Source organism: Palaemon carinicauda, unplaced genomic scaffold, assembly GCF_036898095.1.
Source record: "Palaemon carinicauda isolate YSFRI2023 unplaced genomic scaffold, ASM3689809v2 scaffold206, whole genome shotgun sequence".
Lineage (NCBI taxonomy): Eukaryota > Metazoa > Arthropoda > Malacostraca > Decapoda > Palaemonidae > Palaemon > Palaemon carinicauda.
In genome coordinates this window covers 189,930-216,379 of record NW_027169657.1, presented here as the reverse complement: position 1 = coordinate 216,379, position 26,450 = coordinate 189,930, and the positions used below count along the sequence as shown (strand labels likewise).

General features: G+C 38.2%; 1 protein-coding gene across 4 annotated transcripts in view; it reads right to left on the bottom strand.

The window, feature by feature from the left end:
- The window catches only part of LOC137635975 (lysosomal dipeptide transporter MFSD1-like), a 52,946-nt gene that overhangs the window by 4,927 nt on the left and 21,569 nt on the right, over nt 1-26,450 (bottom strand). For 3 of the 4 annotated variants that reach the window (XM_068368434.1, XM_068368432.1, XM_068368435.1), the window contains exons 4-11: nt 18,379-18,529; nt 17,638-17,763; nt 16,101-16,306; nt 13,715-13,925; nt 12,532-12,745; nt 11,549-11,646; nt 9,495-9,607; nt 6,834-7,034 (exon numbers count right to left, since the gene is read on the bottom strand). In XM_068368434.1, coding sequence (XP_068224535.1) covers nt 6,838-7,034; nt 9,495-9,607; nt 11,549-11,646; nt 12,532-12,745; nt 13,715-13,925; nt 16,101-16,306; nt 17,638-17,763; nt 18,379-18,529 — 1,316 coding nt within the window. In that variant the 3' untranslated portion in view covers nt 6,834-6,837. The remainder of the gene's footprint in view (nt 1-6,833; nt 7,035-9,494; nt 9,608-11,548; nt 11,647-12,531; nt 12,746-13,714; nt 13,926-16,100; nt 16,307-17,637; nt 17,764-18,378; nt 18,530-26,450) is intronic. The other variant, XM_068368433.1, reaches the window with a different exon arrangement.

Genomic DNA, 26,450 nt, shown 5'->3' with positions numbered 1-26,450 from the left:
AAAAGTTGCATTGAAAAATTGTGTTGAAGGATTCTTACCGAATTATTTAATTTAATATTTGGAAAATTAATTTTTTTTCTACCTTCATTCATCTCAATTTTTTAATTATATAGAAAAAAGTGGATGCAACATTGACCTGTAAATATCACCTGGTTCCTTATTTAATTTTGCCAAATACCTACAGATAAAATAGTTAACATTCATAATTCTGCATTGTTGAACTATTTACGATGCTGATCTCTATGTTTTCTCCTAAAATCTTAGTATTCCTAATCTATCATTATATTTGATCAGTATAGCGTGAGGTAGATGATGGATGGAGAAGTACAGTATTGAATTAAAAGCCCAAGATAGAGACAACTGGCGAAATCTGACCGAGGCCCTTCGCGTAAATAGGCATAAGTGGAGATGATGATGATAGAAAAATGATATTTTAATTATAAAATAAATTTTTGAATATACTTACCCGGTGAATATATAATAGCTGCAACTCTGTTGCTCGACAGACACATACAATAAAAACTCGCCAGCGATCGCTATACAGGTTGCGGGTGTGCCCACCAGCGCCAACTGTCGGCCAGATACCACTCTCGATGTAAACAAAGACTCAATTTCTTCTCATCCCACTGCGTCTCTATTGGGGAGGAAGGGAGGGTCGTTTAATTTATATATTCACCGGGTAAGTATATTCAAAAATTTATTTTATAATTAAAATATCATTTTTAAATATTTAACTTAGCCGGTGAATATATAATAGCTGATTCACACCCAAGGAGGTGGGTAGAGACCAGAGTTAAATATGTTTACATCGTATAAGCTAAGAGTTTTTTATTTCATTTTGGCAGTTATCAATATAACAAAACCAAAATAAATAGGTACCTGGTAAGGAAGTCGACTTAGACGATTACTCTGCCTTGTAAGTACGTCTTCCTTACGGAGCCCAGCGATCCTCTTAGGATGCTGACAGACCCCCAGGAGCTGAAGTATCAAGGGCTGCAACCCATACAACAGGACCTCATCAAACCCCTAATCTGGGCGCTCTCAAGAAATGACTTTGACCACCCGCCAAATCAACCAGGATGCGAAAGGCTTCTTAGCCTTCCGGACAACCCATAAAAACAACATTAAAACATTTCAAGAGACAGATTAAAAGGGTATGGAATTAGGGAATTGTAGTGGTTGAGCCCTCACCCACTACTGCACTCGCTGCTACGAATGGTCCCAGTGTGTAGCAGTTCTCGTAAAGAGACTGGACATCTTTCAAGTAAAATGAAGCGAACACTGACTTGCTTCTCCAATAGGTTGCGTCCATGATACTTTGCAGAGATCTATTTTGCTTAAAGGCCACGGAAGTTGCTACAGCTCTAACCTCGTGCGTCTTAACCTTAAGCAAAGATCGGTCTTCCTCACTCAAGTGTGAATGAGCTTCTCGTATTAACAATCTGATAAAATATGACAAAGCATTCTTTGACATAGGCAAGGATGGTTTCTTAACCGAACACCATAACGTTTCAGATTGGCCTCGTAAAGGTTTAGTACGAGCTAAGTAGAACTTAAGAGCTCTAACAGGGCATAAGACTCTTTCTAGTTCATTGCCTCAAAGGAGATTCTCGAAGCTTATCAAGGCCAGATGAACCGCCAAAAGCTCCTTGCTGTTGATATGCATGCTCCTCTGACTCGAGTTCCACAGACCTGAGCATTCCCGACCGTCCAGCGTCGCGCCCCAGCCCAAGTCCGATGCGTCCGAGAAGAGAACGTGGTTGGGTATCTGAACTGCCAGGGGAAGACCCTCTCGTAGGCTGATATTGTCCTTCCACCAAGTCAGACAAGACTTTATCTTTTCGGAAATCGGGATCGAGACCGCCTCTAGCGTCTTGTCCTTTTTCCAGTGAAAAGCCAGATGGAATTGAAGAGGACGGAGGTGTAGCCTTCCTAGCGAGACAAATTGCTCCAGGGATGACAGCGTCCCTACCAGACTCATCCACAGCCTGACTGAGCAGCGTTCTTTCTTCAGCATCTTCTGGATGGAGAGCAGGGCTTGATCTATTCTGGGGGCCGACGGAAAAGCCCGAAAAACTTGACTGTGAATCTCCATCCCTAAATACAGAATAGTTTGGGATGGGACCAGCTGTGACTTTTCCAAATTGACTAGGAGTCCCAATTCCTTGGTCAGATCTAGAGTCCAATTGAGATCCTTCAGACAGCGATGACTGGAAGAGGCTCTGAGAAGCCAGTCGTCCAAGTACAGGAAGGCTCTGATCTCCGATAGCTCGAAACTGGTACCCCACATTCCTGTAAACAAACCTCAGAAACGGTTGGGAATCCGGGTGTATAGGAATGTGGAAGTATGCCTCCTGAAGGTCGAGAGGGACCATCCAGTCGCCTTCCATAAATGCTGTCAAGACAGCCTGGTAGACTTCATCGTGAAGTTTGTCTTGACAATGAATACATTGAGCGCACTTGTCTCTTACGTACTCCTGCAGTGAACATGGCTGCCAAATCATGGAGCCATCCCTGAGGGACTTGTCCCTGCAGAGAACGTGGCTGTCAGATCATTGGAGCCATCCCTGAAAGCCTTGTTTATGCATGACATAATTGTACAGCAAAACTTCAAAGGCTCGAAAACAGCTGTGAAGTTGACCTGTAAAATCTTGGAGCGTCTCCTGGCCAGGCGCCAGGGAGAGTCTACGAGATTTGAGAAGTCCATCTGGGCAGAGGCAGGAACTCCCAAGCCGAGAACTTCTCTCGTGTCATATCAGACTCTCGCTCTATAAGCCAGTTTAAAAGAAGGGAAAGCAAAGGCTGTATCCCCCAAACTCCTCCTGGTGATAAACCAGTCGCCTAGCAAACGTAAAGCTCTCTAGGAGAGCGAGAGAGCACTAGCTTATAAAACAACGGCTTCGAAGTAGCTAGGCCTAGCGTAAGCTCTGACGTTTAGGCGAACGAGGAGCAGCAGTTACAAAAAGATCCGGACAAAGATCCTTAAAAATCAGCATGATTTATTTAAAGTCCATAGAGGGCTAAGCAGCTTTAGGCTCCTCTCCGTCTGACAGAGTCCTCAAGGGAATATCAGTAGGAGGGGGAACAGCAACTTCCTCATCTAAAGGAACCTTGTCCGATAATAGCTGAGTCTCAAGCAAGGGAGAGACCTACCGTGGTGGCAATGCTTTACAAGCAGAGTCCACACACACTGGTGCATTAGTAGCGGACCAGGACGCAACGTCATGTAACTGCTTGACAGTCTGTGAACTGTCAACAACAACAGGTGCGAGAGACCAGGACGCAACGTCATGTAACTGCTTGACAGTCTGTGAACTGTCAACAACAACAGGTGCGTGAGGACGCACAGCGTCCACTCGAGACTGCTTTGACCGCCTAGACTGAGCAGTCAAAACAACTCTAGAATGCGGAGGTTGACGCACAGCGTCAAAACAAGTCAACTCCGATTGTTAGCAAACGTCCTGAACGTCAACAGGAGCATCAGCAAGTGGCCTAACGTCCAAATGTGGCTGAAAATCCACACGAGACCGCATCGAGTGTGGTTCTAAACAACCTGACTGACGTGACTTAGCTACGCCAACGTCAACAGGACGCACAAAGGAACGTTAGGTTGGCTGAAAGCCAGGATCTCGATGAGATAAACGGCTAGGCTCAACGGACTAATCGGCAGAATAGTCTTCCATAAGGGAGGCAAGCTTATTCTGCATGTCTTGCCGTACAACCCATTTAGGATCAACGGAAAAGGTTGCGGTAAGAGACGAGGGTAACGTCTGTGACCGCAAAACCTTGCCAACAAAAAGACTCTTGGAGTCTGTGTTACGCTTTTGTTAGGCGGCGAGCAGTCTTCCGATGACTGCATAGGGTCAGAGCTGTCCTAATGGCTACAACCAGGACGCTGGACCTGTCCTGAAAGGACTGACTTTCGCTTAAGGGCCTCGAAACCTTGTTTCAGGTTTCTTATGCGAAAAGCCTTCGGATGACGAGGAGAAAAACGTCTCTCTCGCCTTATGGTAGGGGTGATCTTGGTAAGATACACCCGATACCATAGAGGGAACGTCTGTTCGCTGATCAAGGCCTCTCGAACCCATAAGTCGTACGACATTACTTCTCCCCTGGGCTTGGGAGCTTGCAAGAGGTCCCGGACTAGGCGAACGACAGGCACGAACAGACGAACCCTCGGTCGCAACACTGATAACACTTTGCGCAATATCACTTTATCACTACGATTTTCTGTTTAGCACTTATTTCACTGAAATCGAAACTTTTACTGATTTCTACCTGAAGCACGCAATTCTAACCTCAACAAAAGGTAGTAATAGCGAAATCAGTCGTATAATGCAAGCACATTAATACCAGCAAAAAACAGTAAACATATTTTAAGATAAAAAATTCAGTGGATGGGGTAGAGACTAAACACTAGTTCATTCAAAACTACGTTTTCAATCTCTCACCGTACATTGCCTGGGGACGAGAATAAAAAACTAAAAACGTTTTATCCTTTCTCCCCGTACAGAGACTAGGGACGAGAGTAACTCGAGAACAACGTTACCCGCTTGAAAGGAACGTTTTCTCCCCTCTCTCTCCCTCCGTCTCTATCTCTCTCTCTCTCTCTTGATTACGCACCTAAGAGAAGAGCCCACTTACGTTTCGTCAAAAAAACATGTTATTTGACCAAAGGAAAAAAACAAAGGTTTTTCAATTAAAAAGATCCTTTAAAATATAATTTAAAACATTTAAGCTTTGAAAGAAGAATGAACAAAACGTCAGAATCGATTTACTCTTTCTGCAAAGTGAAACCGTGATACTCTCTCTCTCTATCGTAACGATAGAGCGCAAACTGCGTAGCATAAATAAACTAAACGTTAGTTCATCTTTGAAACAGTACAAAGACTATTCAAAGAAAATCTTTCATAAAATATCTATTAAAAAATATTCATTTAAAAAGTTTTAAATCATTAGCTCTTTAAAAGCTATTTACGATTGAAAGGGCTCAACGTTGTTTAACTTCAGTTTCCAAGTTATGACCGCCTACTCTCAGGAAGGTCGCATATAAACAAATCATTAAAATTTATTTTTATGTTTATTATAAATGGAAAGTTAATCGAAGAGGCCTAATAAAGGCGGTGAGATATAAAATATATAGAGGAAAATCTATAATTAATTTATAACGTGATAAGATAATTGCTAAAAGCCTAAACACACTTCCGTCTAAGGGAAGGGTCGGCCATTTAAAAGTCAAAGAAAGTCCATACTCTCTTTGTCATCAAAAAATTAAATCTATCCAAACACGAGTTCAAGATTTAAGATGAAGATAAAACACCTGCACTGCAAAAGCTCAAACCAAATTAAAGTACTTCACCAAATATGATGGGAAAAACTCCAGGTTCTACAGCGAGTAAAAGTACGTCTTGTCGACACGTCGACAGAGAAGAAATTGAGTCTTTGTTTACATCGAGAGTGGTATCTGGCCGACAGTTGGCCGCTGGTGGGCACACCCGCAACCTGTATAGCGATCGCTGGCAAGTTTTTATTGTATGTGTCTGTCGAGCAACAGAGTTGCAGCTATTATATATTCACCGGCTAAGTTAAATATTTAAAAAGTACTTGTATGAAGAACAGATTGAAAAGTGTACTATTATAGAGATGTCACAAGAATGGTATGAAGTTATGAAATATTAAGAATACCAAACAGAACTGCATTTGAAAATTCTGTGTAGAGATAAGGTACAACAGCAGTTTGCACAAGTTTCTTTCACATACATTCTTCAAAATAATTTTCCAAAAGTTTATGTCACATATACTTTAAAATGAATAACATAAAAATAGTGGAAAAACCCTCAAGATAACTATTGGTCTACTAGTTCAGATGATGTGAATGTATGAAAATAAAATTGTTAAAATGGAACAAGAAAAACACTCAGGATCCCAACAAAGTAATATGATATGTTGTGGGACTACCATCATACCTGATGTACTAGTCTTTTAAAGTCTGCTATAGACCATTTTGAGTAAGATTAATCTTAAAATAAACCCCATAAATAAATAAAAGCTAAAAAATTACCGATTTGAAGTTATATCGGTAAAATTTTCATACAAATGTTAAGGCTGCCATAGAAGAATATTCGGCAAGGCAACAGTCTTCCATACACTACTGCATGAAATTACGGTAACCACCGATACAAATATTTGACAACTGAAATGCCAAAAGCTTTCCCAAAAGCAATTCCATACTGTATGCTTCTAAAGGATCTAAAGAACACGCATAACAGTTTTTCTCAAGAGCCAAATACATAACAGTAAAACTTCAAAGATCTGGAATACATTTAGCTGGTAGGTTTCATTAACAAACTGCAAAATATTTTACCTGAAGAAATATTAATACAGTATAAGCAGCAAATTTTAAGCTATATGCACAAGTAATTTTATTTTCAGTACAATATTCAAAACAATAAATAGCTAAATAATTCAGGTTAAAAAACAGTTGTGAGCTTACGGTACAAAATCTTAGAGCCTATTCAAGGGAAATGTAAAATTTGGTAGCAAAAATATCTTCAGAAAATTTACCTTTTAAAAGGGGAGATTCAAAAGCTAACTTGCTCTCTATTTTGTTAGCTTTCAGAATGAAAATCTTCTGTATTTATTACCATTATAGATAAATTTATTGGGAGATAACCAGTGCTATATCATCAACTGTCCCAACTCAACTATTCCGGACCTTTGAAACTTTACTGTATTATATAAAAATGTTACCTTCAGACATATACAACATAGTACATTCTCCATATAGTATATCATGACCCACGAAAACCTGAAACGTCAAAGTTTGTGCTTACAGGTTTACTCTTTCGCTTCAAACACTTCATTAACATGTCCAGAAGACGCTTCAACTACTTCATTAACATGCCCAGTAGATTCTTTTTCTTTTACTTCCTCCAATTTTTCTTTATAAGCGTCCCTCTGGGATGGTGACATCATTAGATATCCGGTGTCCTTATTATCTACCACCCATATTGCCACCGTAGAAATCAGTGCCACTTGTATGGGAAAAGTGAAATAAATGGTATTTGTTTTGAAAATGTGATACCTCAAGGTATTTATATAGAATGAATGGTAAGGTAAGTTTCACCAAATATTAACTTATTTGTAATGGCCACACCGACATTAAATTTTCTCATACTTTCTGGATATGTTTACCACTACAAGCCTTGAATCAAGATGAGAGATAAAGAAAGAAACCATTTCTTTTCTTTACTGGGATTTGAACACGCAAACAATTGCATGAGCGAGTTATTACTAACCTCGCTTAGCTTCTTCACACCTTATAGTACTTATGCATCAGAAGCATCAAGTTAAAATTACTATTCAGACTAAAGTTACAGAGTACAAAATTTTCAAAAACTATATTAAACTATAGTAGTCAATCACAGTATTTATAATTGCCTAATTTGTGGTCCGCAATTCCTAAACACGCAACTATCAAACCATCGTATATCATCATCATAACAGTGTGAAGATGAACCTTTACTTTGGGTTTCATATAACACCTCTAGTGTAGTCTAGAACCTAGGCATGGTCATGAAAAGAGTGAGAAAATAAGTAGGAGGATGTCATATAAATGACAGGTCTGTAGACGAACACTAAATGTTCTCGATAAATCTGTTTTTCTGTACAAATCTATAATTTTGAATTGCCCAAATTTCCATTTAGGAGAGAAACTCAAACAGCTGAAGGAAAAAATGGATTTTGACATAGGAAAAATCTATTTTTGGGTGAGATAGCCATGTAGTCCTGATGGAAGTTCCTTACGGCAGCTTCCTACTGTATAATATTTCTGCGAGTGATGTTACAAGAGAATTACCGTCGGGTATCACGGGGTTTAAACCCCCGGAATGACTATCCTAGGATAAACTACCTACTATATCGATGAAGGGCCTAACCAAGACCTCTTGGGATGAAGTTATCATAGTTTATATATGAAAGATCCAGTTTAATGTTGTTACTGTTTCAAAATATTATATTTTGATTGTTTATTACTTTGCTTTCAGTTTATTTATTTTTTTATTTCCTTTACTAACTGGGCTATTTTTCCCTGTTGGAGCCCTAGGGCTTATAGCATCTTGCTTTTCCAACTAAGGTTATAGCTTAGCTTATGATGATGATGATGATGATGAAAATAATAATAATAATAATAATAATAATAATAATAATAATAATAATAATAATACAGTAATGTGCTATGCAATACCAATAGGAGGAAATTAAAGGTCAGCTAGAGGAGTGGAAAAGAGCAATAGACACATGAGTATCAAAATTCAATGGCAAAAAAAAAACAGAGGACTTGGAGTTTAATGACCAAATTTGGGAAATTTGTGCCATAAAAATATTTGCCTTTGGTCAATGTAGAGATAAAATCTAAGGGAATAAAATTTTTTGAGAAACCCGGTAGCAAAACTACTTGAAAAGATCACAGAATGCTCTTTCCGGAAGAGATATGAACGCAGAATAGTACTTAAGTGAATTTTGGTGTATTTGATAAATAAGTTTAGTACTTGAATAAGTACATACATACATTTACCAAGGAACTTCCCCCAATTTTGAATACGTACCGGTACATTTAAATATGTGTAAACCAAAACATAAATAATAATGTTTTATGAAATAAGACCTTATCTAATCAACTTCTTTATAGAATTGACAGAAAATTTTGTGTGTACTGAGACAAATGTATGAGTGTGGGGGTGGTATAGTTGTGCGACACTGCATGATGTAATAAAAAAATAAATGAATCTTCAAGATTAAAATTCAACTACTAATGTATAGAAATTATACATATTCAGACATTTAAAAACAAATATAGTTTAAACACATTTCCTGTTTAGAAATAAAGCTTGGATCTTATTTAGATTTTGTTTAAAAATATAATTAAAACTTTGCCTAAATGAAAAAATCTTTAAAAAAAACATAAGATTCAAATCACATTCTTTACCTAAATACCCCATAAGGAGATTCAGTTAAAAATATAATAAAAACTTTACCTAAATGAAAAAATCTTTAAAAAAAACATAAGATTCAAATCACATTCTTTACCTAAATACCCCATAAGGAGATTCAGGCAAAGACAATGTTTTCTAGATCTAAATACAAATTAAGCTTTGGCAACTCATGCAAGAAAAGTTTAAAATATTTTAGTAAAGGAAGAATTGCATAAGAGAGAGCATATGTTAAAAGGTATAACAATCAAATTATTAAAAAGAAAAGTGTAAAAAACAAGCTTTTAATTGATCACTACATAAGTTATGCTTTGAAGATTGATTAAGGCTAAATAATTATTTAAATAGCATAAATTTCAACGTAATAAAAAGCATAAAAAATATTTATGTAATTCATTATATGAAATTAAAGTTAAAGATGAAGTAAACCACTTGAGTGAACACAGAATAAATTCTTGAAATTAATAACTAAGAAATGAAAGCAACTGAAAAAGTTTCTCTTACCACAAAGCCAAATAATGTAGAACATCTCCAGGATAAGATATCCTTGGGCATCCACAATATATCCTGCGAGCATATTGATAAGGGCCAAGCCCAAGTTCTGGATACTCTGCATCCTAGAAGATAAAAAAAAAACAATTTATATAATTTGTATGATACATTTTCTCGCTAAATTGAAATAAGAACGGCAATTTAATCAGAATATTGTTTTCTTTTTCATACTCCCACATTTATTAGTTTGGTTTCATATTATTATTATTATTATTATTATTACTACTATCCAAGCTACAACCCCAGTTGGAAAAGCAAGATGCTATGAGCCCAGGGGCTCCAATAGGGAAAAATAGCCCAGTGAGGAAAGGAAATAAGAAAATAAATAAATGATGAGAACAAATTAACAATGAATCATTCTAAAAAAAGTAACAACGTCAAAACAGATATGCCATGTATAAACTATTAACAATGTCAAAAGAAAATATGTCATATATAAACTACAAAAAGTCGATATAAAAACATTTGCTCCAACTTTGAACTTTTGAAGTTCTACTGATTCAACTACCCGATTAGGAAGATCATTCCACAACTGTAATATGAAACCAATTGATAGATGAAACATGATAAACATCTGAACTATAAGAGGAAAACCTTTCAACTAAAAATTAGACTTTGCTTTTATGAAACTATGAGTCTAATAATATTTCCCTCATAACCATGAGAAAAACACAGGTACGATTGGATGATTTTAATTATTTTTACTTCTATTTTGTCATTTTAACAATTCTTCACTTGTACCCCATTCTAAACATCTGATCGCTGTTAGTATATTACCGAGGAATATTTCTTATATTTCCTGGCAAATTCTTAAGGACTTCAGCTAGTATAAAATATATGTTACTCGGAACTGTGTGTTAAGCAATCTGTTAGGTTAGCTCAACTTTGCTACATATGCCAATTGAGAAAACTCATTCTGTGAATAAAAATACTGAAATCCCTTGCTATGAGAAATACTGATGTTATTTCTTAAATTTTAGAAATGATAAAAACGATAATCTAAAGAGAAAGAAAAACAGAACTGAAAAGTGCTGAGTAAAAGCAGCTTATCAATTAATACACACTAGTTTCCAGTTTTAGTATGTAAACCAAAGGCCAGATACAGTAATACAAAGGTAAACTAGAGGGGCACTCAGTAGAGCGCAGACCTCCGCAGCGGCAACTTGACCTTTGACCTTATTTGAATTTACTGGTGTGGATTTTCATACACTCGTATATGAACCAAGTTTGGAGTCTCTGTGACAACGATGTCTAGACTTATAGCTGATTACATGAACTGGACATTTTGCTTGACTGTTACCTTGCCCTACCAAAAATTTAATCATTTTCATCATTTTCAGCTTTTTACACAATTAATCCCTGCAAGTTTCATTATTCTACGATTAAAATTGGGGCCAGGAAGCTGTTCACAAACACACACATACATAAACAGGGAGTAAAACATAACCTCCTTTCAACTTTATTGGCAAAAGTAATTAATCGTCAGTTTACTACAAGAAAAATATGACTAAATTGTGCTAGCTTGACCCATATCTAATGTGTGCTATCCAACTGTCACCCTCTCGAGAGAAAGGACACAAGTTTAAGCACTTCAGGCAAGATCATCAAACTAAAGAAATATATTCAATCATGCATCAAGGAAAGCTAAAATGCCTCAATTTTTCTTCAGAAAAATGATGAAGATGTCAGTTGACCAAAACATTCAAAATACTAAAATATATTAACACCATACGCTGTAAGCATTTATTTACTTCAGGCAACAATCAAACTAGATTCAAAGATGGAAATTGGAACTAAAATGTTTTAACATCAGCCAATGTGGAAACTTCCACATTCATATGTAAATAACACTACTCCTGGCTACTTCAAGAGATAAATTGATTAATACATTCTTATTATTCTAAATATATATCTCTACATCGAGTAAGTCTTTGAGACACCTCTGTTTACATAGCTCATATTTTAGCCTTAACAGGCACAGAATGGATTAAAAATTCATTACTTACATTCCATAGGCCGAACCCAACTGGTTTTCAGGGATAACCAAGGACACCATTGGCCAGAGAGAACTTGCCAACAGAGAATATGACAATCCTAAAATACTCTGCAAAGAGAGAAATAAATTAGTCAACCACACATAAACAATGCTTTCTGGGTACGTCTGTCCTACATCAGTTAGTAAAGAATTCTTAATGTCGTTCAAAGCAGGCTGTGTGTGTGCCTCCAAGTATCTAAAATTGATGACATAAATAATGTATACTTGATAATAAATATGGTAGCTGAAATACAATAGAATTTTATGAAAACATATCACCTGAAATTAATAGAAAGGGTACTTCATACTTTCACCTCCTCCAACTTACAAAATATGAGAAACAAGACCTCAAAAAATACAAAGTTGTCCATCTATTAAAAAACAATCTCAGAATAACATTTGCTAAGGGGATACATATGGACCTCCATCCTCAGCCTTGGCCCCTATGCACAAAAAGGTTTCCGACATCTGGTATACACTATTTGTGCATAATTAGCGTTGTGGTGGCCGATGTGGTAACGTCCCTGACTGGTGAATGCCAGACTGGGGTTAGAGTCCCTCTCAAACTCAGTTTCTTTGGTCCCTGCAACCTCACCATCCTTGTGCGCTAAGAATGGGGGGTTTGGAGGACCCTATAGGTCTACCTGCTGGGTCATCAGCAGCCATTGCCTGGCCCTCCTTGGTCCTAGCTTGGGTGGAGAGGGGGCGTGGGCACTGATCTTATGTATATATGATCAGTCACTAGGTCATTGTCCTACTCGATATGGCAATGTCACTATTCCTTGCCCCTGCTATTCATGAGCAGACTTTAAACCTTTAAATTAGCTATGAACTACAAAAGTTAAGAAATTATCAGGACCCTTGAATGTTTATCAGACGAAATAAAATGTTAATTTCTATGTACTTCTAAGCTTACAGAATAAGCTAAACAACTTTCAAACCTGATCCACTTACCATTGCAATAAAGGGATTCAAGAACGTAAACGCCAAAAGAACATGACATCCCAATGTAATCAAAATGGAAAAGAATATCCAGAATATATTTCTTCCGGTGAAATCCACAAGTAACCCTAATAAGGGGGATGCCACAGCGGATATAATGTAAACGATGCTGGTGACACCGTTGGCATTACCCTCGTCAAAGTCAAACTTCCGCATGAAGAACACCCTAAAGATTAGAGACAAGTAAAATTATTCAGATATTTCAGTTATTTAAATAAAATTAACCTTTTTAACCCCAATGGACGTACTGGTATGTTTCACAAAACTCATCCCTTTACCTCCATGGACGTACCGGTACGTCCTTGCAAAAAACTGCTATTTACATTTTTTTTGCATAATTTTGATAACCTTATGAGAAACTTCAGGCATTTTCCAAAAGAATGAGACCAACCTGACCTCTCTATGACGAAAACTAAGGCTGTTAGAGCAATTCAAAAAAATATATTGCAAAATGTGCTTGAAAAAAAAAAACGCCTGGGGGTTAAGTGTTGGAAAGTTCCAAATAGCTTGGAGGTAAAAGGGTTAACACAATATGATTTATATCATAGTTATGTATAGTATAGATAGTCTAACATGTAAGATAAAGAAATGGACATGGACAGGACATATAATGAGATTGACAGATAATATACAGATATTAAGAATAACAGAATGGGTCCCTAGAGATTGCAAAAGGAACTGGGGAAGGAAGAGAAGGCGATGGATTGACAAGCTATAAAAATTTGTAGGTATTGACTGGCATATAAAGATCATAAATAGACGGGAGTGGAAGGACATGTCTGAGGCCTTTGTCCTGCAGTGGACTAGTTACAGTTGATGATGATGATGATAATAGTATGACAGATCTAGTTATTCAATAATTAGTCTGTTACGATTACATATAGGTCGAGATCAAAACCAAATCCATTTTTACAATCACAAACCCACTGTTTTAACAAGACTATTTGTGCACTGTATGAGAATGCTAAATTTGTTTATCCACTTCTAGAAAAAGATCAAAATTGGCATATGCATTTACACTTAAATTTCTAGGTTTATCAAAGCTTAAGCCGGGTAAAAAGTTACCAATATTTGTATAACTCACTGACATCTTAAGAATAAAGAAAAAATAATAATAAAGGAACGTATTACTTACTTTGCTAAACTAATGAAAGGAAAAATGGCCACATAGTATGTGACGCAAATGACGCAGATCAGCCAAAACGAGAATGGAAATGTCAGAACGTCCTTCAACTTCACTTTTTCTCCTGTCTCGGCTTCCCCAATGCGAAGGACTTTGGTTCTCCTTTTATCTAGCATTGCCAGGATAATAGCGCACAGGAGAGATAACACGCAGGTGCCAGCAGCTAAATAATGTTGATAAAAGACATTAGGATAAAGGCAGACAGAAATAACTATATGATTTAGAGTATAATATACTTGAAAGTATAAGAATTTATAAATAGATACATCTTAGAAAGATTTTCATCTTGATCTTTTTAATATCAATTCATAAGCTTTTCTGGAATGCAGTCTTAAATCATTCTTTTAATAATAGAAATAAATTTTGAAAAGAATAATAAATTCATTTTTATGAAACTCATTTTCAAGTCTACTTCATGTATTGTACACAATGCAAACACATCAGTCGTAAGTAGAATTGTCTTTCATGCGAACCCATCAATCATACACAGTACAGAATTTCAGTAATGTATAGTATTACCTATTAACTATATTGTACAGTACTGTACATAACTTACTACTGTATAGTGTAGTTCATTAACTATACTGTACAATACAGTACATAAATTACTACTGTACTCTACAATATGTAAATGAAGGCTACATGTGCGGTGAATTGTCAAACAGTGAGTGTCATCTGAACGAAAACAGTGAACACTATAGAACAGCTAAGCTGTAGTGATGGTACATATACTGTATTATAGTAATACTGTATGCACTACAGTATCAGCGAGTGTTACATTAGATAGGAACAACAGTGTTTTGTTGTTAAAAGTGTCCTTATGACCATTGTACTGTTACGCACTATACTGTACAGTACCGGTACTGTACCGTAGTATTACAGTGTACGGTACAGTGTACACATGTGCACATGTACTGTATGCTTACTGAAATGTGTTCATTCATTTTCACAACACTTATACTGAGGTAAAAACCAAGTAAAAACAGTATTAAGCAGTACTCAGTTAGTCAACTGTGCGTAGGCAATGAGCAGTGAGTTGTGAGTTGGTAAGGTTAGGAGTTATCGCACACTTGGGCTAATAAGTATTTGCGGATTATCCGTCCTCACGCCTGTCTTTGTTATCTAACCCCGCGAATAAGGAAGGCTAACTGTATTTCTTTTCCAAACTAGGATACTTTCCCTGTAATAGCCTTTGGGCTTGTAGCATTCTGCTTTACAAACTAGTGGGGCACTTAGTAGAGCGCCGACCTCCGCTGCGGAAGCTTATTTCTCGACATTGACCTTTACCTTTGTCTGTAACATGTATTAATTGGCGTTGATATTCATACACTCAAATTTGAACCTAGTTTGAAGTCTCTGTGACAACAAGGTCCAAACTTATGGCTGATTACGTGAATTGGACCTTTTGCTTCACTGTGACCTTGACCTTCCAAAATTTTTTCATTTCCAGCTTTTTAAATAAGTTAATCTCTGCAAGTTTCATTACTCTACAATTAAAATTGTGGCCAGGAAGGTCTTCACAAACCAAAACACACACACACACAAACACACAAGCAGGGGGTAAAACATAACCTCCTTCCAACTTCATTGGCAGAGGTAATTAGGGTTGGTAGCTCGGCTAGTAATACGAATAATAATATAGTAACCCTGTATTAGTCAGTGTACCTAAGATGGGTCCAGATCTGCAGGTAATATTGAGTGTAAATAATTCCTTAATAGTTCTTAGTTTTTGCATTCCTGAAAGACTACAGTTTTGCTTGTCATTTCCAGTAAAGGAACTTTTTGTACCAATAAACATATTAATGTATTAATCTCTGATATCAATTAAATCTTCCCTCTTTTCTAAGTGATCTATTCTAATTTGCTTTCAAGAATTTTATGAAGGAATCCAGAATATTTTTACATAGCTCTCATTTCTTGATTGTCAACAGAAGTCTAGCTCTCATTTCTTGATTGTCAACAGAAGTCACAGAGTATTAGATCTTAATTATTGCTCTCTCAATACATACATACATACATATATCAAGGCACTAACCCCCAATTTTGGGGGGTAGCCGACATCAAACAAATGAAACAAAAAAGGGGACGTCTCCTCTCTACGTTCCTCCCAGCCTGACAAGGGACTCAACCGAGTTCGGCTGGTACTGCTAGGGTGGCACAGCCCACCCTCCCACATTATCCACTACAGATGAAGCTTCATAATGCTGAATCCCCTACTGCTCCTACCTCTGCGGTCATTCAAGTTAAATTTATTATCATGGCAAGTATATCTCCTTAAGAAAGGGACCTATTTACTTATAACCCAGTGAAATACAGTAAATCTCCAATCTACACTTACCAGCTAACGCCGTGATTCCTAAGGCGGTCGTCCCACTGCCGATACTAGTGCCTGCTTTATAGATTGGGCCCATAGCTAGGAAGTTTACAGTTGAGCCAACCCTGGCCATGCTCAGCGTTAGACCAAATACAGCATTTAACTCTTTTCCTTTGAACCAGCTTACAGCATAAGTATTTTGGGCTACAGCAAGAGATTCACCACCAACACTGGGGAATAAAAAAGGATTTAAATAAGTATGGGGAAAATATTGCATACCTTTACACAATATATAAGACTTTATCTTTGCGTTTACAGATACTGTCTGATCAGATTGTGAAAAATTTTATTGGAAAGCTAATGGAACTTGAGAAAAAAAATTCTTTACGATAATCAAACATGGGGTTACCTTTTACTGAACAATCTGTCTGATCAGTAATTTAATATTAAAAAAAGATCATCGACACCAATGTTCCGCACCTCTAATTGGATATACTTAGAATTACTTTGTATTTTTCTGAACTACACAAACTTAAGTCCTTTACTTAGGTTTGCATTTGTGTCAGAATAAATATGATTAAGCATTTTTTTAAACTGTAAATTATAGTCCAAACTATTATTCATGTCTATTTCTTTGGTATACTGCATAATGAATTACAACCTCTACATTCACAAATAAAACTGTTTAATGAGCCCAATAAATGGTTCAGTTTCACAGTATTGATAGAGATGGTATGACCATTGTAATACCAAGCACCACCAAGCAAGAATTTTAACCAATTCAATACAGTAACTTGAGCTCATCATATCTTGTAGCAACAATGTCGAACCCACAGGAAGGCGTTGTTATGTGCCTTTCTCAGGTTTTGATCTGACCCTTGAGGGCCCAGTGTTCTCCCTAATAGGTGTTCCATGGTTTTGGTGTTGCCCCACATGGGTATTCAGGGTTGGTGGCTAATCCCGAGTTGTAGCGGTTATCTCAAGTTTAGTCCATTTTTACCCTTGCTCTCTTAAGGGTTACCCAGTCCTTCCCGGTTAGGGTACTTTCGCTGGGCAGGCCTTCGGTTTGGTTGGGTAGCAGCCTCATTGGATGGCCGTCAGTCACTTTCCCACCAATGCTCTAGCATGCGAGCAAGTACCCAAATTGGTTCTAGTCTATCCTATGTTGCAAAACTTTTGCAGGATTTCAGTCTTAACCCTTTTACCCCAATGGACGTACTGGTACGTTTCACAAAACTCATCCCTTTACCCCCATGGACGTACTGGTACGTCCTTGCAAAAAACTGCTATTTACATTTTTTTTTCCATATTTTTTATAACTTTATGAGAAACTTCAGGCATTTTCCAAAAGAATGAGACCAACCTGACCTCTCTATGACGAAAATTAAGGCTGTTAGAGTAATTTAAAAAATATATATTGCAAAATGCGCTTAAAAAAAAAATGCCAGGGGGTTAGGGGTTGGAAAGTTCCAAATAGCCTGGGGGGTAAAAGGGTTAACCTTAGCTAAAATTAAAACAATATTGTAATTATTTCAGTGACTTGAAATTGACTTCAACTTACCCAAACAGAAATCTTGCTAACTGCATAACCCAAAACTGATCAATAAAGGCTCCGAGGGCATAAACAAACTGGCTGGCCGTCACGATGGCAGAGAAGACGAGGGTGCCGATCCGGATTCCAAACAGCCTGAAGGAGAAGATTTATAAATTTTATTTTGCAGTGCTATGTTAATTCCCTAGAAGAGTTGGAAGACCCAGGCCTACATGGCTGAGGAATACGAAGCGTGAAGTAGATGACGAATGAAGCAGTATCGATTTAATAGCTCAAGAATGAGACGACTGGCGAAATATAACTGAGGATGGTTGATAATGTTAATTCCAAGTACTGAACTGTATTGGATTTTATTAAACTAAAATTACTATACAAGGTAAACATTATACTCATATCAGTGTCAACACTAAACTATACTGTACTGTATAAAAAGATGAGTTACTGAATAACATTACACATTACTGTATATGTTTTTATAAACCATTTTTTGAATCTTAGCACAGTCCTTTAAAAAACTCTAGATAATTTCTAGCGCAATCCTAACGTCTATCTCAAATTTTTATGTCGGTACTATGCAGCATAAATCACATACAACATTTCAAACAAATTTATAAAGCATCTAAATTTTCAATTAGTTATTGTAATTGAAAAATACATCAATAATACAACTGCAATTAAAAATGATGATACAGTACATTAATTCACTTTACGAGATGTTAACTAAAAACAAAATTACAACGTAATACATACCGATCAATGAGAAATCCACCCAAAAACGAAAGTATAACATTGGGCCACGAGTACAGAGAATAGAGCGACGCAAACTGCACCGTATTGACGTGCATATCATCTTTGATTTGGTCCTGAAGGGAGCCGGGAGAGTCATAGCTAAAGTAGGAACCTGAAGAAAATCTTTGTATTAATTTTAGCACATGACAGAAAGTCTCGACTTACATTCATTCAACTTACAAAAATTCGGAGATATAAATTCAAATCAAACTGAAAATAAAAAAGATAAGATAAAGAAATATAATGAAACAATATTATATCATTTAATACAGAGAGCAAAATGATATCTGTAATAACCTGATATCTATGTTAACCCTTTTACCCCCAATGGACGTACTGGTACGTTTCACAAAACTCATCTCTTTACCCCCATAGACGTACCTGTACGTCCTTGCAAAAAAATGCTATAAAAATTTTTTTTTTCATATTTTTGATAATTTTTTTAGAAAATTCAGGCATTTTCCAAGAGAATGAGACCAACCTGACCTCTCTATGACAAAAATTAAGGCTGTTAGAGCAATTTAAAACAAATATACTGCTGGGGAAAAAATAACCCCTTGGGGGTTAAGGGTTGGAAATTTCCAAAGAGCCTGGGGGTAAAAGGGTTAATACAGAAAGCAAAATGATATCTGTAATAACCTGATATCTATCTTAACCCTTTTACCCCCAATGGACGTACTGGTACGTTTCACAAAACTCGTCTCTTTACCCACATGGACGTACTGGTACGTCCTTGCAAAAAAATGCTATAAAAAATTTTTTTTTCATATTTTTGATAATTTTTTTAGAAAATTCAGGCATTTTCCAAAAGAATGAGACCAACCTGACCTCTCTATGACAGAAATTAAGGCTGTTAGAGCAATTTAAAACAAATATACTGCTGGGGAAAAAATAACCCCTTGGGGGTTAAGGGTTGGAAATTTCCAAAGAGCCTGGGAGTAAAAGGGTTAATACAGAAAGCAAAATGATATCTGTAATAACCTGATATCTATCTTAACCCTTTTACCCCCAATGGACGTACTGGTACGTTTCACAAAACTCGTCTCTTTACCCACATGGATGTACTGGTACGTCCTTGCAAAAAAATGCTATAAAAATTTTTTTTTTCATATTTTTGATAATTTTTTTAGAAAATTCAGGCATTTTCCAAAAGAATGAGACCAACCTGACCTCTCTATGACAGAAATTAAGGCTGTTAGAGCAATTTAAAACAAATATACTGCTGGGGAAAAAATAACCCCTTGGGGGTTAAGGGTTGGAAATTTCCAAAGAGCCTGGGAGTAAAAGGGTTAATACAGAAAGCAAAATGATATCTATAATATCCTGATATCTATCTTAACCCTTTTACCCCCAATGGACGTACTGGTACGTTTCACAAAACTCGTCTCTTTACCCACATGGACGTACTGGTACGTCCTTGCAAAAAACTGAAATTTACATTTGTTTTTGCATATTTTCTATAACTTTATGTGAAACTTCAGGCATTTTCCAAAAGAATGAGACCAACCTGACCTCTCTATGACGAAAATTAAGGCTGTTACAGCAATTTTAAAAATATATATTGCAAAATGTGCTTAAAAAAAAAAACGCCTGGGGGTTAAGGGTTAGAAAGTTCCAAATAGCCTGGGGGTAAAAGGGATATGAAATTCAACTATTTGCTGACTTTTGCAGCTGGAAATTATATGCATGGGATACAGGTTAGGTTTACCCTAGGCCAAAATTTCACAAAATTCAATTTACAGTCGATTGGACTTACAAACAGCTTCTTGGAACTAATTAAGTTTGAAAGTTGAGGACATTCTGTATATGTATTATACATCACTAAAAAATATTGTCCAACATATCACAAGATACAATCTGCATTGTGGCTAGGAACCCGAGTACTTCTCAAGACTAATTAGTAAGGAACCTCTGAAAGTGGTTTTAACATGCCCCAGTTACTATACAGACACCCTATAAGTGTGAGCGAGCTGGGTATATTCCTGGCAATCCATGCAACTTTTTTCTCTGGTATATTTAGCAGTATTTATGCCTTAGAAATGGTGCTATAAGGAGCATTTCACGGAGCGACACAGGTCTCTTGCCCAGAAATAGATTTTTCCTTCATCAAAATCCCTTTTCTAGACTCGACCTGTGTCGCTCCGTGAAATGCTCCTCTAGCACCATTTCTAAGGCATAGTTATTGCTGAATATACCAGAGAAAAAAAAGAGATGCACGGAATGCCAGGATTAAACCTAGCTCAGAAATAATTTTTCCTTCGTCAAAATCCCTTTATTAGGATCAACAATTTTCTTTCAACAAAATTTACATTCTTGAAGTAACTCAACAGATTTCTTAGTTGAAAAAAAAATTTTCTGGGCTCAACCTGTGCCACTCCGTGAAATGCTCCTTTTAGCATCATTTCTAAGGTATATAACTGCTATGAAATAGATTTTTCCTTCGTCAAAATCCCTTATTTTATGGAAATACTATCAACAAGTCTCAAAAAACAAATATTACATGCTTATATATTGCCCCCTGTGGCCGCGGGGGCATAAAACAATTAGAATAGCGCCAACGTTATCCCTGCGTGTCGTAAGAGGCGACTAAAAGGGACGGGACGAGGGGGCTGGGAACCCCCTCTCCTGAATTGAAATTCCTGTGAGACATCATCAAAGAGATGGAGCTGGGGGGAGAGTGACTGCTCCCCGCACTCTAGTTTTGGGGTGTTTGAATGTGCGTGGATGTAGTACGATAGAGAGTAAAAGATGTGAGATTGGAAGTATGTTTAGAAGTAGGAGGATGGATGTATTGGCCTTGTGTGAGACAAAGATGAAAGGAAAGGGTGAAGTGATGTTTGGTGAAATGTCTGGTAGAGTGTCTGGGATTGAAAGGGGAAGAGCGAGAGAGGGTGTGGCTTTATTGCTGAGTGAATGGATGACAGGTAAAGTAGTGGAATGGAAGGAGATATCATCTAGGTTAATGTGGGTAAGGGTTAGGTTGGGTAGGGAATGTTGGGCGTTTGTCAGTGCGTATGGGCCAGGTAGTGAGAAAAGTGAAGGAGAGCGGAATGAGTTCTGGAATGAATTAACTAGGTGTGTAGAAGGACTGGGTAGAAGGAATTATGTAGTTGTTATGGGTGACTTAAATGCTAGAGTGGGCGCTGGAGAGGTAGAAGGTGTCATTGGAAAGTATGGCGTACCAGGTGAAAATGAGAGTGGTGAGAGACTGGTAGATATGTGTGTTGAACAAGAGATGGTAATAAGTGCTAGCTTTTTTAAAAAGAAAGATAAAAATAAGTATACATGGGTAAGAGTGGCAAATGGAAGAGTAGTAGAAAGGGCATTAATGGATTATGTGTTGATAACGAAAAGAATGTTTGGAAGATTGAAAGACGTGCACGTGTTTAGGGGTATGGCTAACGGTATGTCTGATCATTTTTTGGTGGAAGGAAAATTAGTTGTAGCAAAAGAGTGGGGGAATAGAGTAGGTGGATGTAAAAGGGAGCTAGTGAGGGTTGAAGAGCTAATAAAACCGGGGGTAAAAAGTAAATATCAGGAAAGGTTGAAAATGGCATATGACGAGGTGAGAGTAAGAGAAACTGGTAATTTAGAGGAGGAGTGGAAGTTAGCAAAAGAAAATTTTGTTGGGATTGCAAGTGATGTATGTGGCAAGAAGGTCGTAGGAGGCAGCATGAGGAAGGGCAGTGAATGGTGGAATGAAGGAGTGAAGGTAAAAGTGGAAGAGAAAAAGAGGGCTTTTGAAGAATGGCTGCAGAGTAATAGTATAGAGAAGTATGTAAAATATAGAGAGAAAAAGGTGGAAGTAAAGCGCAAGGTACGTGAGGCAAAGAGGGCAGCTGACCTGAGGTGGGGTCAGGGACTGGGTCAGTCATATGAAGAGAATAAGAAGAAGTTTTGGAAAGAAGTGAAGAGAGTAAGGAAGGCCGGCGCAAGAATTGAAGAGACAGTGAAAGATGGAAATGGAAGGTTGTTAAAAGGAGAGGAGGCAAGGAAAAGGTGGGCGGAATATTTTGAAAGTTTGCTGAATGTTGAGGATGATAGGGAGGCAGATATAATTGCTGTTCCAGGTGTTGAGGTGCCAGTGATGGGAGATGAGAATGAGAGAGAGATTACAATAGAGGAAGTGAGGAGAGCACTAGATGAAACGAGAGTAGGAAAAGCATCTGGTATGGATGGTGTGAAAGCTGAGATGTTGAAGGAAGGGGGTGTGACTGTACTTGAATGGTTGGTGAGATTGTTTAATGTGTGTTTTGTGTTGTCAATGGTACCAGTAGATTGGGTCTGTGCATGTATTGTACCACTATATAAGGGTAAGGGAGATGTGCATGAGTGTTGTAATTCAAGAGGTATTAGTTTGTTGAGTGTAGTTGGAAAAGTGTATGGTAGAGTACTGATTAATAGGATTAAGGATAAAACAGAAAATGCAATCTTGGAAGTACAGGGTGGTTTTAGAAGAGGTAGGGGTTGTATGAATCAGATTTTTACAGTTAGGCAGATATGCGAGAAATATTTAGCAAAAGGTAAGGAGGTGTATGTTGCGTTTATGGATCTGGAGAAAGCATATGATAGAGTTGATAGGGAAGCAATGTGGAATGTGATGAGGTTATATGGAGTTGGTGGAAGGTTGTTGCAAGCAGTGAAAAGTTTCTACAAAGGTAGTAAAGCATGTGTTAGAATAGGAAATGAAGTGAGCGATTGGTTTCCGGTGAGAGTGGGGCTGAGACAGGGATGTGTGATGTCGCCGTGGTTGTTTAACTTGTATGTTGATGGAGTGGTGAGAGAGGTGAATGCTCGAGTGCTTGGACGAGGATTAAAACTGGTAGGCGAGAATGATCATGAATGGGAGGTAAATCAGTTGTTGTTTGCGGATGATACGGTACTGGTAGCAGACACAGAAGAGAAGCTTGACCGACTAGTGACAGAATTTGGAAGGGTGTGTGAGAGAAGGAAGTTGAGAGTTAATGTGGGTAAGAGTAAGGTTATGAGATGTACGAGAAGTGAAGGTGGTGCAAGGTTGAATGTCATGTTGAATGGAGAGTTACTTGAGGAGGTGGATCAGTTTAAGTACTTGGGGTCTGTTGTTGCAGCAAATGGTGGAGTGGAAGCAGATGTACGTCAGAGAGTCAATGAAGGTTGCAAAGTGTTGGGGGCAGTTAAGGGAGTAGTAAAAAATAGAGGGTTGGGCATGAATGTAAAGAGAGTTCTATATGAGAAAGTGATTGTACCAACTGTGATGTATGGATCGGAGTTGTGGGGAATGAAAGTGATGGAGAGACAGAAATTGAATGTGTTTGAGATGAAGTGTCTAAGGAGTATGGCTGGTGTATCTTGAGTTGATAGGGTTAGGAACGAAGTGGTGAGGGAGAGAACGGGTGTAAGAAATGAGTTAGCGGCTAGAGTGGATATGAATGTGTTGAGGTGGTTTGGCCATGTTGAGAGAATGGAAAATGGCTGTCTGCTAAAGAAGGTGATGAATGCAAGAGTTGATGGGAGAAGTACAAGAGGAAGGCCAAGGTTTGGGTGGATGGATGGTGTGAAGAAAGCTCTGGGTGATAGGAGGATAGATGTGAGAGAGGCAAGAGAGCGTGCTAGAAATAGGAATGAATGGCGAGCGATTGTGACGCAGTTCCGGTAGGCCCTGCTGCTTCCTCCGGTGCCTTAGATGACCGCGGAGGTAGCAGCAGTAGGGGACTCAGCAGTATGAAGCTTCATCTGTGGTGGAAATGTGGGAGATTGGGCTGTGGCACCCTAGCAGTACCAGCTGAACTCGGCTGAGTCCCTGGTTAGGCTGGAGGAACGTAGAGAGTAGAGGTCCCCTTTTTTGTTTTTGTTTCTTGTTGATGTCGGCTACCCCCCAAAATTGGGGGAAGTGCCTTTGGTATATGTATGTATGTGATATATTGTGCTTAATGCTTGTCTAATACCACGTTTAACTTATACTGGTACAAAACAAATGCTAAGATTGCCAGTTCCTATAGAATACAGTACACATATCCGTCTCTTATGGTGTTATTAAAAAAAAAAAAACCAAAGAAGTGTGTTGTATTTAATTCTAATAAAATATTATATTCCATTCTGTTTTACTAATATTTTATTGATAGATGATAAAGTACTTTTCTGGCATGTCTCGGTTGAGGAAAAGTCAAGACCAGACAGCTACGAATGCAAATCGCGAGGAAATGAACCCTTCAGAATGCAAACTGCAGGGAAATGAACCCTTCAGAATGCAAAATGCAGGGAAATGAACCCTTCAGAATGCAAACTGCAGAGAAATGAACCCTTCAGAATGCAAACCGCAGAGAAATGAACCCTTCAGAATGCAAACCGCAGAGAAATGAACCCTTCAGAATGCAAACCGCAGAGAAATGAACCCTTCGGAATGCAAACCGCAGGGAAATTAACCCTTCGGAATGCAAACCGCACAGAAATGAACCCTTCGGAATGCAAAGCGCAGAGAAATGAACCCTTCGGAATGCAAACCGCAGAGAAATGAACCCTTCGGAATGCAAACCGCAGAGAAATGAACCCTTCAGAATGCAAACCGCAGAGAAATGAACCCTTCAGAATGCAAACTCCAGAGAAATGAACCCTTCAGAATGCAAACTCCAGAGAAATGAACCCTTCAGAATGCAAACCGCAGAGAAATGAACCCTTCAGAATGCAAACTGCAGAGAAATGAACCCTTCAGAATGCAAACCGCAGAGAAATGAAACCTTCGGAATGCAAACCGCAGAGAAATGAACCCTTCGGAATGCAAACCGCAGAGAAATGAAACCTTCGGAATGCAAACCGCAGAGAAATGAACCCTTCGGAATGCAAACCGCAGAGAAATGAACCCTTCGGAATGCAAACCGCAGAGAAATGAACCCTTCGGAATGCAAACCGCAGAGAAATGAACCCTTCGGAATGCAAACCGCAGGGAAAGAAACCCTTCGGAATACAAACCGCAGGGAAATGAACCCTTCGGAATGCAAAGCGCAGAGAAATGAACCCTTCGGAATGCAAAGCGCAGAGAAATGAACCCTTCGGAATGCAAACCGCAGAGAACTGAACCCTTCAGAATGCAAACTGCAGAAAAATGAACCCTTCAGAATGCAAACCGCAGAGAAATGAACACTTCAGAATGCAAACCGCAGAAAAATGAACCCTTCAGAATGCAAACCGCAGAGAAATGAACCCTTCAGAATGCAAACCGCAGAAAAATGAACCCTTTCAGAATGCAAACCGCAGAGAAATGAACCCTTCAGAATGCAAACCGCAGAGAAATGAACCCTTCAAAATGCAAACCGCAGGAAAATGAACCCTTCGGAATGCAAACCGCAGGAAAATGAACCCTTCGGAATGCAAACCGCAGGGAAATGAACCCTTCGGAATGCAAACCGCAGGGAAATGAACCCTTCGGAATGCAAACCGCAGATAAATGAACCCTTCGGAATGCAAACCGCAGAGAAATGAACCCTTCGGAATGCAAACCGCAGAGAAATGAACCCTTCAGAATGCAAACCGCAGAGAAATGAACCCTTCAGAATGCAAACCGCAGGGAAATGAACCCTTCGGAATACAAACCGCAGGGAAATGAACCCTTCGAAATGCAAACCGCAGAGAAATGAACCCTTCGGAATGCAAAGCGCAGAGAAATGAACCCTTCGGAATGCAAACTGCAGAGAAATGAACCCTTCGGAATGCAAACTGCAGAGAAATGAACCCTTCAGAATGCAAACTGCAGAGAAATGAACCCTTCGGAATGCAAACCGCAGAAAAATGAACCCTTCAGAATGCAAACCGCAGAGAAATGAACCCTTCAGGATGCAAACCGCAGAGAAATGAACCCTTCAGAATGCAAACCGCAGAGAAATGAACCCTTCAGAATGCAAACCGCAGAGAAATGAACCCTTCAGAATGCAAACCGCAGAGAAATGAACCCTTCAGAATGCAAACCGCAGAGAAATGAACCCTTCAGAATGCAAACCGCAGGGAAATGAACCCTTCAGAATGCAAACCGCAGAGAAATGAACCCTTCAGAATGCAAA